The sequence below is a fragment of the Tachysurus vachellii genome, chromosome 9, assembly GCF_030014155.1.
Source record: "Tachysurus vachellii isolate PV-2020 chromosome 9, HZAU_Pvac_v1, whole genome shotgun sequence".
Classification (NCBI taxonomy): domain Eukaryota; kingdom Metazoa; phylum Chordata; class Actinopteri; order Siluriformes; family Bagridae; genus Tachysurus; species Tachysurus vachellii.
Window position 1 is genome coordinate 314265 of NC_083468.1, and position 16999 is coordinate 331263.

Genomic DNA, 16999 nt, shown 5'->3' on the forward strand with positions numbered 1-16999 from the left:
GCGTTCCTCTCTCTGAGCTCTCCTCCTCCCAGAGGGTGTGCAGGACCATGAGGTCATCACCAGATTTGTGACTTGAGCCACATTAGAAGCTTTTTGTCACACCAGCATTGTTCTTGGTCCAAGTCCTTCACAGCAGGGCCGAGACGTCCATAATTAGAGGACATCCTCTGAAGGTCAGCTTCACCTTCTCCTCCACATCACGCTCAGGGAACGGGAATGTAACGCATGTTCAGGATGTTCCTCACTTCCTGTGTCCTGTGAGAGCGCCGGGTCTCTGAGGCATCCAGAGAGGATGAGGATGATGATGATGATATTTGTGTGAGCACAATTTTACTGCAACGTTTACATCATATCATATCTTATATCATCATGTGATCAGTGTGAGTTGAGTTTTCATGAGAAGTGCTAGATGTTCTTTCAGGAGAGAGTTAAACATCTTAAACTTCAGCCTGATCTCCTGCACCTTTGTTTAAAGAGGATTAATCACACAGGACTAATGACCTGCAGATGGCGACTGTCTGTTTTCACTCTTATAAAGTTTATGAGAAAAATGTGTTTCTCTTTTTATTGAATCTTTTTCTATGAGAAAATTACTTTTCTTTTTGGGAAGATGTTCTGAAGCTGTTCTCTTCTCTTAATGAGCAGTTTATCTTCTAATATTTATAGATGGGAGGTGATGAGACTGTGATCAGACATCAGGACCACATCCTGGCTCTTTACTTTCAGTTACACCAGTGTCTGGTGTGTGTGTGTTTTTGTGTGTGTCTGTGTGCGCATATGTGTGTGTATGTGTTTGTGTGTGTGTCTGTGTCTCTGTGTGTGTGTGTGTGTGTGTGTGTGTGTGTGTGTGTGTGAAACTGCAAAGATGTGTAAAACTGTAACACAGCGCTGACACTGGAGACTCACCACATCATACACAAACATCCCTGTGAATGATCTGTTGCTATAGAAACCATAAGGTATCAGAGCGAGTACATTAATATAAAGCTGTGATGTTCAGAACTCAGTCATGTGACGATGTAAAGATCAGACGTGTAAATAAATGTTTGTGAGCTCTAACTGTGTGTTTTTATGTATAAACAGAACTAACAGCCGTTAGAATAGTTTTGTTTTTACACAATTCATCAGAACCATCACTACACAACACCCCCCACCCCACTTTCTCCACACAAACACACACACACACACACACACACACACACACACACACACGTGTTTGATCTCTATAATGTAGTAAAAAAGCTGAAGCATGTCATCAGATGAATAGTTTTGATGTTAGCTGACTGACTGCTGGACCTGCTGAAGACCAGGGTGACTTTTGATTGTGTTGTTTGTGTCATACTGACCTTTGACCTTGAGTGTGTTTGCTCTCATGTCTCTACAGCTCAGAATGTGACAGTTGAGGAGATCCTGAATGCCTACAGACAATCCTGCCAGAAACTCAACTGTAAACCAATCCCTAAAGTGCTCAAACAGATTCAGGTAACACACACACACACACACACACACACACACCCACCAGTGAACCTTTTGAACAATTCTAATATGGCCCCTGAAATATGGGCCTCAAGATACAACCCCTGAGATTCAGAAATGGTCTGAGGTTGTGACCCACATCATGACCCACATCATGACCCACATCATGAGCCACAGACACAAACTTGTGATCTATGGAATTCAGATACAAACTGGGCTACTGAGTGTGTAATAATCTATACAGAGTGTAATAATCTATACAGAGTGTAATAATCTATACAGAGTGTAATAATCTATACAGAGTGTAATAATCTATACAGAGTGTAATAATCTATACAGAGTGTAATAATCTATACAGAGTGTAATAATCTATACAGAGTGTAATAATCTATAGTGTGTAATAATCTATAGAGTGTAATAATCTACAGAGTGTAATAATCTATACAGAGTGTAATAATCTATAGAGTGTAATAATCTACAGAGTGTAATAATCTATAGAGTGTGTAATAATCTATACAGAGTGTAATAATCTATACAGAGTGTAATAATCTATAGAGTGTAATAATCTATAGAGTGTGTAATAATCTATACAGAGTGTAATAATCTATAGAGTGTAATAATCTATAGAGTGTAATAATCTATACAGAGTGTAATAATCTATAGAGTGTAATAATCTATAGAGTGTAATAATCTATAGAGTGTAATAATCTATACAGAGTGTAATAATCTATAGAGTGTAATAATCTATAGAGTGTGTAATAATCTATAGTGTAATAATCTATAGTGTAATAATCTATAGTGTAATAATCTATAGAGTGTGTAATAATCTATAGAGTGTAATAATCTATAGAGTGTGTAATAATCTATAGAGTGTAATAATCTATAGTGTAATAATCTATAGAGTGTGTAATAATCTATAGTGTGTAATAATCTATAGTGTAATAATCTATAGAGTGTAATAATCTATAGTGTAATAATCTATAGAGTGTAATAATCTATAGAGTGTGTAATAATCTATAGTGTGTAATAATCTATAGTGTAATAATCTATAGAGTGTAATAATCTATAGTGTAATAATCTATAGAGTGTAATAATCTATAGTGTAATAATCTATAGTGTAATAATCTATAGAGTGTAATAATCTATAGAGTGTAATAATCTATACGCTCTTAATCTTAACTGCTGTGTGTTTGTTGGAGGGCACTGTGTCTTACTGCTGCTGAGAGAGAGGGGGAGAGAGAGAGAGAGAGAGAGAGAGAGAGAGAGAGAGACAGAGAGAGAGAGAGACACAGAGAGAGAGAGAGACAGAGAGAGAGAGACAGAGAGAGAGAGAGAGAGAGAGAGAGAGAGATGGCAGTGTTGATCACATTCAGTTGTGGAAAGAAACATTAGTCTGTTAAAGCTCCCCAGTGGTTCATGGTAAATTTCCACTGGGATCCTGAGAGTAGAAAATAGCGAGCTATTGTGTGTGTGTGTGTGTGTGTGTGTGTGTGTGTGTGTGTTTACTTTTGTGGGGGTTTTTTCCTCCCACCACCTTAATCACTTAGTCACCAGTGGAAAAATGACTTTATGAAGGTAGCTCTGATGGATGTTTGCGGGAGAGAACACACACACACACACACACACACACACACACACACACACACACACACACACACACACAGGTTTGTCTAAATGCTCTCTTTATTTAACCTCTCCTGCTCTATGCTCATACCTGATCACACCCATAACCTGCCTGATTATTCGGAGCTGTTAACTCTGGAGCTTCTTTCCAGACCTGAGGCCAGAGTTTGGTCGAATGTGAAAGCTGCTTTCAGACTTGGGTTTGGTAAAGAAATGTGTCTCCTCCATCTAAACACCGATTTGGGTGTTTTTTTAACTGAGAGTGGTACATTCCTGGTGCACCATCAAACATTGTAAAATGTTCTAATGTGTGATCGTTTCTGTAGTAACAGCTTATTCAGAGGGATGTGTACAGAGAAAGACAGATGTGTGTGTGATGTGGTGAAGGAGTCTCCAGTGTGAGCTCTGTGTCTCAGAGGTGAACCTGGAACTTGAAGTTCTCCACATCATCACACTAGGAATAACACACTAGAGGTCATGCTGTTAGTGGAAAACAATCAGCTTCAGCTCCACTTCATCACATCACACCCTGTAACTGCACATCAAATCTGTCACAGTCCAAACAAGGTCTTTTACTGCTGCACATGATGTAATAGAAAGACCATCCAGAGTTACTCTGTAATCAGAAAGCTTACTTCTGACTGTGGTCCTAGTACAAGAACCTCTGTGTGTCAGAGTTAAGCAGGAGGAAGTTAGTAAGTGTCCCCTGTCTGATGTCCTTCACACAATCTTATTAAACTGGTGACTCACATCAGACCAGCATAGAGACACAACCCTATCAGAGGCCAGTGACTGGTCACTTACAGCTTTAACCAGCGCCGTCTGTGCTACGATGAGACCTAAATCCTGACTGATACGTTTCATCAGTGTTAATCCTGTGTAGGTCTGAACACGTGTATAAAGGGGACGTGTATAAAGGGGAGTTCAGTCAGGACCACTTTGTCAATGAAGATTATTGCGAGCATACAGTTAGTGTTGGCGGGATGGTTCTGTTCTGGGGGAATTTTTTCCCGCACGCCGGTCCGTGCGCATGCGAAAGCATGCAGGAGAGGAGAGAGAGAGGGAAGGGAACACACATTAGGAAGGCAGACGTGATCAGAGGAGGTCCATGGCTTTTTGGCCGTTTAACATGTCCATGGTTCCTGGACGGATGTAACGTTCATATGCCGCAGAGGACCATCGTCCTAGACTTTTTAAGGTGGGAATCGTGGTGACCGAGGCTGCGGTTGTTGCGGCTCCGATGCGGAAGGAGTGGGGCGTGTAGAGCTCCGGTGAGAGGCCGCAGGATTGGCAGGCCGTGCGTAGACGGCCGGCGAACCATGACCTTGACATGGCTTTGCTCTCCTCGGTTAGAAACAGCGGTTCGTTGGGACCGGCGTGAGGGCGAAGACCCAGATACCGGGACCTGGGGAAAAAAGGGGCAGAACTCTCTATTAGTGCGAGTTATTGTGACGGGAATACCTTTAAAATCTTTGTTGGACTTTGAGTGTTTTAGAAAAATTGAAAAATAATGTTCGTCCAGGGTGATATCAGACACCGTGAGGTCATGGGAGGCTTCAGATTTATTGTTGCGTGTCGTGAATTCACCCACCCTGAGGAAACCGTAGAAAGCACACAGAAACACCACCAGGTGACGCATGACCACGTAAGGCACCTTAGAAACTTGTTAATAAAGGGGACAGAGGAACGCCCTTTGTTAATAATGTGGACGGTTGCTTCGTTATCGCAGTACACGAGAATTCGTATCCTGGGCCACAGGTTACCCCAGAGGATGCACGCCACGACGATGGAATATTGTTCTGATAAAGCCGTAGAAAGAGCTTTGGGGGAAGAGCCGACAACTCTTTTGGCCAAGAGCTGGCGAACCACTGACTATTAAAGAGACCTCCGAAGCCTCTTGAAGGGGCGGCGTCAGTAAAGAATTTGAGCGTGACGGAAGTCTTTACTGCATCATTGTAAAAAAAAAGAAAGAAAAAAAGATTTGCAGCCTGCGTCCAATGTTATAGAATAGCCGTTTTTAAAATGTCTAGGAGTCTAGAAATGAATGAGCGACCTTGCGGAATGATCCGCATAGCGACATTTAAATGTCCTAAAAGAGAACGCAGCTCTCTTTTTGAGATGGAGTCACGTTCCAAAGTGTCTGTCATAATTTCCCTAATGCGATCGAGTTTATCGAGGGGCAGCGAAGCTTGCATGAGATTGCTATCTAAATTAATTCCGGGGAATTCTAATGTATTTGAGGGACCCACTGTTTTTTGTCTGAGAGGGGGATGCCCAATTTCTTAAAGGTTTCTTTCAGAATGTTGATACTTCGCTCTGGTTGAGAATTGGGGTAGTTGACGACGAGAAAATCGTCTAATAGGTGGAGGACAAATGGCAGCTTGCAATTATTTAGTAGAATCCAGCAGAGCGCTTCCGAAAGGTATCAAAGATGCGCGGGCTGCTACAACAGCCAAATGTGAGTCTAACGGCAAAGTACTGTTTGTCGCGCCATTGCACTCCGAACAGGTGCCATTGGGACGGGTGGAGCGGCATGATTTTGAAGGCGTCTACGATGTCGACTTTGACCTGCCAAGCCCCGTTTCTGGCTGTCTTGATGAGTTGAATGGCGTTGTCGACCGAGGCGTAGAACAGGGAAAGATTGGGGAGAGGAATCAGGCTGTTAATGCTTGGGACGTGAGCAATGTTATGGAGAGCTGAAGAGTCTATGATTAGACGTTTTGTGCCGGAATACTTCTGTGTCGCTACGCCGAGAGGATTGATCCTATAGACTGGGAAGGGGGGATTATCGAAAGGGCCGATCGTGTATCCTTTATCTACCTCTCTAGCCAGGAGAATATCCACCACTTCGGGTTCTTTGTGAGTGGACTGGAGGTTGTTACAGATGTAGGAATTAAGGGGACGTGTAGTTAGACCAGCCGAAAAGACTTGAGTGATTCCAGTGATCAGATAATGAACGAAACAGGATGCGTTGTCAGTGCTTTGTTGAGTTCGGGGATGTTGACATTGTTCAGGCATTGGTTTTACTTTCTCTTTTTGGAGAGAGCATGCGTTCGCCGGGGCCAGACGGACTTTGGATGCCCGTCTCCGCAGTAGCTGCAAGCGTGGATAAATTTACAGTTACGAAAGGTGCATACACTTTCATTAAAACTATAACACATGGGAGTATGGATCATAGGATCGACCTGTTCGTCGTCTTTGGCTTTAGGAGTGCGATCGGCCGGAATAGTGAATTTAGCGGATCTCGGGCACAGAGAAGTGGTGTGCGATAACGTGCCACACAGAGAGCAAGACTGCGCGCGATGACCGGTGAAATGACCTGCTGATAAATGCTAGGTCTACGGCAGACCAATCTAATCTTTGGTTAAGCCTTTGGATGTACATAGCTGACTTGGCCGAGAAAGATTTGTGATAGTCATAGAAAAGGGTCCCACCATAAGTCATGGCGAGGTCCGAGATGATGGCTAGGTAGGTGTCTAGCTCTGCCCTGAGATACGAGTCGCAGATGACGTCTCTGAAAATGCTGAAAGCGACATTGAACTCGGGCATGGTTAGACGATTTGACAGCCTCAGGTCGTGTTCTTTTAGGACCACGGAAACGTCCCCGCAGTCGACCGTGTGTTTTTCCTGGACTTCGGAGCCCAGCAAGATCTTGACTAGATTAATGTTTTTACCTGCGAGGATCTGGGCGCACAGGTGGGGAGAGAAGGCGGGAGCCGGCATGCAGGCAGTGCTTTCTTTTTGCGGTGGCCTTTGGGCCGAAGGTAGGGGTAGATAGGGTAGGAGGTATTTCGGGATATTTTCCAGGAAATATTAGAACAGTTGGCCGTGATCAAGACCGAGCGGCGCCTGGATATTATGGCTAAACAGGGTTGCGAGGATTCTATCGACGGGCCATTCCGCAATCTGTGGAGGCGATATGCATGCCAGGCGAGGGCTTCTGCGAACTGGGGATTTTCCATAGGGCCCGGGTCTTCTTCGGAGCTCAGATCGGACATAGTAAGTAGAAATAACGTGCTGATAGTAGCAGAAAATGCGTACAATAGCGAGCAGCGTTGTTAGGTTGGATCGCAGTAGCGGCGATGCGTAGGAGTGGCTTGAGGCGAATATTTAAAGGAGGGGGAGTCGTGCCGGATTGGTGCGCTTCGAGGACAGCTGATTAGCAGCTGATGCGGCTTACTACGTGGCCTGCCTGAACTAACGTGATGCTTGATGTTTGATATTGGTCTATAGTTGGACAGGACAGGGTTGAGGTTGGACCTTTTAATCAAAGTTTTAATCACTGCTACTTTATATGATTTAGACACACAGCAAGTGCTAAGGAAAGAACTGAATATTTGTTTAGGGGTTCAGTATCTACTGTAATATCTGTTTAAAGAAACATGGAGGCACTAAGAGACTATCAGTGTCTTTGAGCTGCTATTGCGTCAGTCATCTTTGTGCTCTGGTCTTCATTAGTGACCATTTGAAGACTTCAGCAGTAAGGAATTAGTGTTAAGTCTGTACTGAAATCAACTGATATTTCTGTAAAGCTGCTTTGAGACAATGTCCATTGTTAAAAGTCCATTGTTAAAAGCGCTATATAAATTGAATTGAATTGTTTGACACCATTTATGTTCTAATTTGTTTTAAAGTTTGTGTGTGCACATTGTACCAGGTTTTGGTATTTTCTCTTTAATTATTTACCTTTTAATTGGACCTAAAATATCCAATATGGAGTCGGACACAGACGGTGATCCAATCACGGACGCTAATTCTGTGAGATTAGTGATAAACTTCTCTGCAGTATCAGACATGAATGTAGGTTTAAAACCATGACATGGCAGAGTGTGTATATCATGTGTAAGGAATCTGAAGGTTATGAACATGATCCAGGAGGTCAGTAAATAACAACGAGAAGAACTGACTCAGTAGAATATTTGTAGCTACATATAGACATATTAGGTTACTATAAAGAATTTAAAATGAGTTGAATTTATCTTTAGATTTTATGATCCTGGGCGTTTAGTCAGTGCAGCTAGCAGACGGTCAGATTAGTCACAGATGAACTAGACCTGTTCTGTCTGCCATACCTAGTGATTACACGCCCGCGGCTGAATATCAGCTGTATATATAAAATATATCAAAAGTTTAACTGTGACTGGAAACTTTAACAAATAAAAATGGTGCAGAAATGAAGCACAAAAAGGAAAACTGACCAACTGGTATTTGACCAATCAGCAACACTCCATGTGAAAAGCTTCCACCCCCAGTGGTTTGTGGTGTGACTCAGATCACACGCTGCCTGTTAACACTCCTGCTGTAGATGTGTGGAGCTCATCAGCCTCAAACGTCTTTCACACTTGTCTGTTGTATGTCTTGGCGTCAGTAACATCAAGGCGCACGTCCTGAGGAGAGTCACAGCCCTCTGTCACACACACACATGCACGTGCACACACAGACACTCTCACACACTCTCACACACTCACACACACTCACACACACACACACACACACACGCATGCACATGCACACACACACACACTCTCTCTCTCTCACACACACACACACACACACACAGCACTTCACATAGCACTTAGGAAAGGCTGATGTCTCAGTGTGCCCCCTGTACATTGTGTGTAGTTAGTACAGTTGGGAGTGTGTACGTTGTGTTCATGCCCCAACATCCTAACCCATGCAAGCAAGGTTTGTGTGTTCAGGTGGTCTCTCTCTCTCTCTCTTTCTCTCTCTCTCTCTCTCTCTCTCTCTCTCTTTCACACTTTAGTTGAATTGTTAGAATTCTCTGTCACTTATCCTCATCCTCCCTCTCTTTTTCATTTGTAGGAGTTGACAGACCTGACTCAGCGAAACGACTGCCTGGATCTGAAAGGTCTCACACACACACACACACACACACACACACACACACACACACACACACAACAATTATAATCCCATGCGCTGTGTTTATAATGATTTATAATCCCACTCTCACTGGTTCCTCTCAAGGTTTCTTCCTTATGTCACCACCATCGCCTCTAACTCATTTATTGGGAATAAATATAAATTCTGAATCATCCTGTAAAGCTGCTCTGAAATATTTCCTATTGATAAAATTACGATACACTTCAAATTGAATCGAATTGACAGTGATGTCACTCAGGTCTGTGAGTCAGTCGAGTGAGAAACTGATTCATTTATTAGATTATCTTATTGTTTGTTTGAAGTCAATATATAATTATTTGGTTATCTGTTTGGCGATCTGAATATCTGCATGACTGTGTGTGTGTGTGTGTGTGTGTGTGTGTGTGTGTGTGTAGGAGAGAAGTTGGACTACCGGGCTTGTGAGTCTCTGGAGGAGATTTTTAAGCGAGTTCAGTTTAAAGTTGTGGATCTCGAACAGACAAATCTGGATGAAGATGTGAGTTCTGCTTCAGTTTCCACCCAAAATCCTTTACTTACTCGGAGAGTTTCCACATTAGGCTTGCTCATTAGGGATAGGGATATAGTATTTTATATTAAGTTAAATTAATTTTAAACTTTAATTGAATATATTCACTTATTTATTTTTATTCTTATTTTTTCTTTTTATTATTATATATTTATTTCTTTTTCTCTCTCTTCTGTTTCCGTACGTCTGTAAAGCTGCTTTGAGACAATGGGAAAGTGTTAAAAGTGCTAAACAAATAAACTGAATTGAATTGAACTGAACTTACAATCTGAATTCCAAAAATGTCGGGACTTTTTTTTTTTTTTTAAATTTGAATAAAATGAAAACTAAAATACTTTCAGATGACATGAGCCAATATTTTATTCACAATAGAACATAAATAACATCATAAATGTTTAAACTGAGACATTTGACTTTTATCAGGTCTCGGAACAGTTGACACTGTTGAAAATAGCTGAAAAAGCAGGACATTTTGAAAAGATTCAGCTGGAAGAACATCTAGCAACTAATGATGTTAACTGATATCAGGTCTGTAACATGATTAGCTATAAAAGGGATGTGTTACAGAGACACTCGCCAATCTGTGAAAGAGTACGTAAAAAGATTGTGGAATATTTTAAAAACAATGTCCCTCAGCGTCCAATAGACTTTGTGAATCTCATCGTCTACAGTGCAGAACATCATCATTCAGAGAAACTGGAGAAATCTCTGTGTGTAATGGACAAGACCGAAGACCTTTATTGGATGTCTGTGGTCTTCGGGCCCTCAGACGACACTGAATCACTCATCGGATCACGATTGTGTCAATGACATCACTACATGGGCCCAGGAACACGTCCAGAAACCAGTGAACACAATCCACCTTCCATCTGCAGACGACACCTAAAGCTCTAACGTGCACAGAGGAAGCCGTATGTGAACATGGTCCAGAAGCGCCGTCGTGTCCTGTGGGTCAGGGCTCGTTTAAAATGGAGTGGAGACGTGTTCTATAGTCAGTCGAGTCCTGTGGGCTGAGGGTCATTTAAAATGGACCGTCTCTAAGTGGAGACGTGTTCTATAGTCAGTCGAGTCCCAATTTAATGTTCTTGTTGGAAATCACGGACGCCATGTCCTCTGCCTTCACACTGTTCTGTAAAGAAGAGGAGATGCTACACCATGTAAACATGACACCATCCCAACTTTATATTAGACCTATTAGCAGCCATCAAATTAGAAATGAGCTCATTATTGGATGAGTGTAGAATTTCTGTTTAAACATTTATGATATTTATGTTCTATTGTGAATTAAATATCGGCTCATAGGATTTTTAAAATCTTTTAGTTTTCATTTTATTCCAATTTTAAAAACATCCCAACATTTCCAGAATCGGGGTTGTACTTTATTGTTTTAATAATATCCAGTATTTTGGTATTATTCTGAGATCAGACACAATCAGACACTCACTCACACTGACCTGTGGAAAAAAAAACTTAACACAGAATTACAGCTTCTCACATCAACAAACAAAATAAATGTAAATTCAAACAAAAGTGTTTAAATCATTCAGATATTTTTCATTAAGACGTGTGGACACACTGACAATAAACACACACTCCATGTTTCACATAGCTAACAACACACACACACACACACACACACACACACACTCTGATAACACTGCAGATGGATGAACAGTTAAAAGCTTTAATCTTGGGACATGTGCTGAGTGAATATTTGGAGTCTCTGCATCCTGGTGTTCCACTCGTCATAAACTCCTCTAAATTACAGAGTCATTAAAACTCCACCCTCAAACATGTTGACTATAAATATACTGAGGTGTGTTTAGTGATAACGTGTCGCTCTGATGTCACTGACGAAGGTGTTGGTGTTAACCTGATTACTGCAGCAGTTACAGGAGACAAACTACTGTGATGTCCTGAGGCTGAAAATCAACACAAAGCTGCATCCAGGAAATCTCATTACAACACTATTAGCATTAGCGTTAGCAGCAGAACTAGTTGTAGTTGTGTAGCCAGAATCTGAGTTTAAGTTTAAATCACGTTACGTGTCCAATCACTCAGCTTCTCTCCTCACTAATGTGCAGTATGGTTTTACTCTGGAGTTCCTTCCTGTTGTGGAAAAAATGTTTCATTGATGCTTTAAGATTTAAAATAAAAAGAAATGCGAAGTGAAAAGCACGTTTATGTATTTTATACAACGAAGAACTAAATAAAATAAAAAAATTCACTTTGTGTTCTAAAAAAAAACAACAAAAATATATAAAGATTAACTCTCGTAAACGTGTCTGTGAGGCAGTTTCTCATGGAATCAATACTGTGTCGGAATCAGTGTGAGCCCTCACGCCCTACCGGTGGAAGGTTGTTGTCATGGTAACACCACTGGGGAAAGTTGTATTAGACATGTGGGTGTGTCTGATTTAAACTGTCTGATTGTTATGAAAGGCTTGTGAAATAAAATATGAGAAAATGTTGGTGACAATGGTGTCTGTCTGTCTGTCTGACTGACTGTCTGTCTGTCTGTCTGACTGTCTGTCTGTCTGACTGTCTGTCTGTCGGTCTGACTGTCTGTCTGTCTGTCTGTCTGTCTGTCTGACTGACTGTGACTCTGTCTGTCTGACTGACTGACTGTCTATCTGTCTGTCTGACTGACTGACTGTGACTGTCTGTCTGTCTGACTGACTGACTGACTGTCTGTCTGTCTGACTCTGTCTGTCTGTCTGTCTGACTGACTGTGTCTGTCTGTCTGACTGACTGTGACTGTCTGTCTGTCTGTCTGACTGACTGTCTGTCTGTCTGTCTGTATGTCTGACTGACTGTATGTCTGACTGTATGTCTGACTGACTGACTGTCTGACTGACTGTCTGACTGACTGTCTGTCTGACTGTCTGTCTGACTGTCTGTCTGTCTCACTCAGGGGGCGTCTGCGTTATTTGATATGATTGAGTATTACGAGTCTGCTACACACCTCAACATTTCCTTTAACAAGCACATGGGCACTCGAGGCTGGCAGGCTGCTTCCCACATGATGAGGAAGGTGAGTGTGAAACTACTAAATACATCAACTTTAAATCTTAACCTGATTGTGTTTAGTCTTCCTCATGAGGTCACTACAGAAAACAGCAACACCCTCTCCCTGGTGTTAAAGAGGGAGATCATGTGACCAGCCTTCTCTCTCTCTCTCTCTCTCTCTCTCTCTCTCTGTCTCTCTCTCTCTCTCTCTCTGTCTCTCTCTCTCTCTCTCTCTGTCACTCTCTATCTCTCTCTCTGTCTGTCTCTCTCCCTCTCCAACTCTCTCTCTCTCTCTCTCTCTCTCTCTCTCTCTGTCACTCTCTATCTCTCTCTCTGTCACTCTATCTCTCTCTGTCTGTCTCTCTCTTTCTCTCTCTCTCTCTGTCTCTGTCACTCTCTCTCTCTGTCTCTCTCTGTCTGTCTGTCTCTCTCTCTCTCTCTCTCTCTCTCTCTATCTAAATTTAAATCTTATGGTTAGACAGATTGGGAACTTCAAGTAGTGCAGAATCACATTCCAATGATTAAGTGAAAATAAGGGAAGAAAAAGTTGTGTGTGTGTTTTTTTTTTATAAGTGTGTGTGTGTGTGTGTGTGTGTGTGTGTGTGTGTGTGTGTGTGTGTGTGTGTGTGTGTGTGTGTGTGTGTGTGCGCAGACGAGCTCTCTGCAGTACCTGGATGCGAGGTGCACTCCACTGCTGGATCATTCGGCTCCGTTCGTGGCTCGAGCTCTGAGGATCAGCGGCAGTCTGACGGTTCTGCACCTTGAGAACGCCGGACTGTCGGGACGTCCACTGATGCTGCTGGGTAAGAGGGACTTTTAAATTAGACTGGATCAGACACGTCTTGTGTTGTGTTGGACACGTTGTGTTGGACACGTCTGTGTCAGGCGTATTATGTGTAGTGATTTATATAAAACTGTAATGTATACCGATACAGATGTGACATGAATTTCATTAGTTCTGTTGTATGTCTGTGGGTGGGTGTGTCTGTGTGTGTGTGTGTGTGTGTCTGGGTGTGTGTGTCTGTGTGTGTGTCTGTGTGTGTGTCTGTGGGTGTCTGGGTGTGTGTGTCTGGGTGTGTGTGTCTGTGTGTGTCTGGGTGTGTGTGTCTGTGTGTGTGTCTGTGTGTGTGTCTGTGGGTGTCTGGGTGTGTGTGTCTGGGTGTGTGTGTCTGTGTGTGTCTGGGTGTGTGTGTCTGTGGGTGTCTGGGTGTGTGTGTCTGGGTGTGTGGGTGTCTGTGGGTGTCTGTGGGTGTCTGGGTGTGTGTGTGTGTCTGTGGGTGTCTGTGTGGGTGTCTGTGTGGGTGTCTGTGTGGGTGTCTGGGTGTGTGTGTGTGTCTGTGGGTGTCTGTGTGGGTGTCTGTGTGGGTGTCTGTGTGGGTGTCTGTGTGGGTGTCTGTGTGGGTGTCTGGGTGGGTGTCTGTGGGTGTCTGTGGGTGTGTCTGTGGGTGTGTCTCCACAGCTACAGCTCTGAAGATGAACATGAACCTGCGTGAACTTTACCTGGCTGATAATAAACTGAACGGGCTGCAGGACTCAGCACAGCTGGGAAACCTGCTCAAGTTTAACTACAACATCCACATCCTCGACCTGAGGAACAACCACATCCTAGACTCAGGTGTCACCTTCACTCATCTCTCTCTCTCTCTCTCTCTCTCTCTCTCTTGTAATAGTGTAATATGTTATTTATATATTTATATAGAAGTGAGAAGTTCTGATGTCTCTTTGTTGGTGAACTCACAGCATTATTGTGTGTGTACAGGTTTGGCGTATATCTGTGAGGGTCTGAAGGAACAGAGGAAAGGTCTGGTCACTCTGGTGCTCTGGAACAACCAACTCACACACAACGGCATGGGCTACCTTGCTTCTGCACTGGTAAAACACACACACACACACACACACACACACACACACACACACACACACACACACACACACACTTGACTTGACTTGAATTTAAATTACACGTCTGTCCTTTCACATAGTTTCTGCTCTGATTGGACGTGTGTGTGTTGGTTTACTTTAAATGTTGCTGGTGCTGTTGAGCTCACATCTACACTGTAACTTACACACAGTGAACAGCCACAATCACCCCTCTCTCCCCCCTCCCTCTCTCCCCCCTCTCTCTCCCCCCCCCCCCTCTCTCCCTCTCTCTCCCCCCTCTCTCTCCCCCCCTCTCTCCCCCCTCTCTCCCCCCTCTCTCTCCCTCTCTCTCCCCCCCTCTCTCCCCCCTCTCTGTCTCTCTCTCTCCCTCTCTCCCCCCTCCCTCTCTCGCTCTCTCTCTCGCTCTCTCTCTCCCTCTATCCCCCCTCCCTCTCTCCCTCTCTCTCTCTCTCCCCCCCTCTCTCTCTCCCCCCTCTCTCTCTCTCTCTCTCCCTCTCTCCCCCCTCCCTCTCTCCCTCTCTCTCTCTCTCTCCCCCCTCCCTCTCTCCCTCTCTCTCTCCCTCCCTCTCTCTCTCTCTCTCTCTCTCTCTCTCTCTCTCTCTCTCTCCCTCTCTCCCCCCCTCTCCCTCTCTCCCCCCCTCTCCCTCTCTCTCTACCCCCCTCCCTCTCTCTCTCTCTCCCCCTCACCCCCCCTCTCTCTCTCTCCCTCTCGTTCTCTCTCCCCCCTCTCTCTCCCTCTCTCTCTCCCCTCTCTCTCCACCCCCTCTCTCTCTCTCTCCCTCTCCCCCCCTCTCTCTCTCCCCCTCACCCCCCCTCTCCCTCTCTCCCCTCTCTCTCCCTCTCCCCCCTCTCTCCCCCCCCTCTCTCCCTCTCTCTCTCCCCTCTCTCTCCACCCTCTCTCTCCCTCTCCCCCCCTCTCTCTCTCCCCCTCACCCCCCCTCTCCCTCTCTCCCTCCCTCTCCCCCCCTCTCTCCCCCCTCCCTCTCCCCCCCTCTCTCCCCCCCCTCTCTCTCTCCCCTCTCTCTCTCCCTCTCCCCCCTCTCCCCCCCTCTCCCTCTCGTTCTCTCTCTCCCTCTCTCTCTCTCCCTCTCGTTCTCTCTCTCCCTCTCCCCCTCTCTCTCTCTCCCCTCTCTCTCTCTCCCTCTCCCCCCTCTCCCCCCTCTCGTTCTCTCTCTCTCTCTCTCTCCCCCTCTCTCTCCCCCACCCCCTCTCCCCCCTCTCTCCCCCCCTCTCCCTCTCCCCCCTCCCTCTCTCTCTCTCTCCCCCTCACCCCCCCTCTCTCTCTCTCCCTCTCGTTCTCTCTCCCCCCTCTCTCTCCCTCTCTCTCTCCCCTCTCTCTCCACCCCCTCTCTCTCTCTCTCCCTCTCCCCCCCTCTCTCTCTCCCCCTCACCCCCCCTCTCCCTCTCTCCCCTCTCTCTCCCTCTCCCCCCCCCTCTCCCCCCCCTCTCTCCCTCTCTCTCTCCCCTCTCTCTCCACCCTCTCTCTCCCTCTCCCCCCCTCTCTCTCTCCCCCTCACCCCCCCTCTCCCTCTCTCCCTCCCTCTCCCCCCCCTCTCTCCCCCCTCCCTCTCCCCCCCTCTCTCCCCCCCCCTCTCTCTCTCCCCTCTCTCTCTCCCTCTCCCCCCTCTCCCCCCCTCTCCCTCTCGTTCTCTCTCTCCCTCTCTCTCTCTCCCTCTCGTTCTCTCTCTCCCTCTCTCTCTCTCTCTCTCTCCCTCTCTCTCTCTCCCTCTCGTTCTCTCTCTCTCTCTCTCTCTCTCTCTCTCTCTCTCTCTCTCTCTCTCTCTCTCTCCCCCTCCAGCCATGTACACAGAGTTTGGAGACTCTGAATCTTGGACACAATGCAGTTGGGAACGAGGGAGTGCTGAAACTGAAGGATGGACTGATTGCGAACCGATCTCTGCTGCGCCTCGGCCTCGCCTCCACCAAACTGTCATGTGAAGGTACGACTTTGGTCTCAGAGCCTCATCATCACTGTGGCAGTGTGTGGCTTCAAATTCATCTGTATTTCATCTGGAAAAGGAACCTTTTAAAACTTCCTGTCATTCATTTTAGTCAAGAATGAACGCCCTTGTTTCATCAGGTATAAACATCAGTTTTAAAGTAAAGCCAAAGTTTCTGCACTCATTAACACTGAGTGATGACCTGGACATCTCTGGTCTTCTACATTCATCTTACAGACGTTCATCTCATGTTTGTTTTGTTAGACTGCGATGTTAAACTGATCTCGGGACATGTGGTAACGTTGTGGATGGAAAAATGTTCTGTTCTTTTCTGACAAAACCATCAGCCAACTAAATGAAGTGTCAGTAACCCGAGCGCTCGGTGTGCAGACAGTCACAACACCACGCAGTCACAACACCACGCAGTCACAACACCACGCTCTTCTCTCACGATGTTCAGGTGCCGTGGCCGTGGCCGAGTTTTTCGCTGAGAGTCCTCGACTGCTGCGACTGGACCTGCGGGAGAATGAGATAAAGACCGGAGGACTGATGGCTCTGTCCCTCGCTCTAAAGGTGAACACCTCACTGCTCCGACTCGACCTGGACCGAGAACCCAAGAAAGAAACGGTGAGGAAGGACC

At 45.2% G+C, this 16999-nt stretch overlaps 1 protein-coding gene across 1 annotated transcript in view; it reads left to right on the forward strand.

Moving 5' to 3' along the window:
* ppp1r37 (protein phosphatase 1, regulatory subunit 37) overlaps positions 1-16999 on the forward strand; it is a 28637-nt gene that overhangs the window by 7022 nt on the left and 4616 nt on the right. The window contains exons 2-10 of the mRNA XM_060878746.1: positions 1385-1482; positions 8923-8968; positions 9399-9499; positions 12444-12563; positions 13191-13341; positions 13998-14153; positions 14298-14410; positions 16218-16359; positions 16820-16986. Coding sequence (XP_060734729.1) covers positions 1385-1482; positions 8923-8968; positions 9399-9499; positions 12444-12563; positions 13191-13341; positions 13998-14153; positions 14298-14410; positions 16218-16359; positions 16820-16986 — 1094 coding nt within the window. The remainder of the gene's footprint in view (positions 1-1384; positions 1483-8922; positions 8969-9398; positions 9500-12443; positions 12564-13190; positions 13342-13997; positions 14154-14297; positions 14411-16217; positions 16360-16819; positions 16987-16999) is intronic.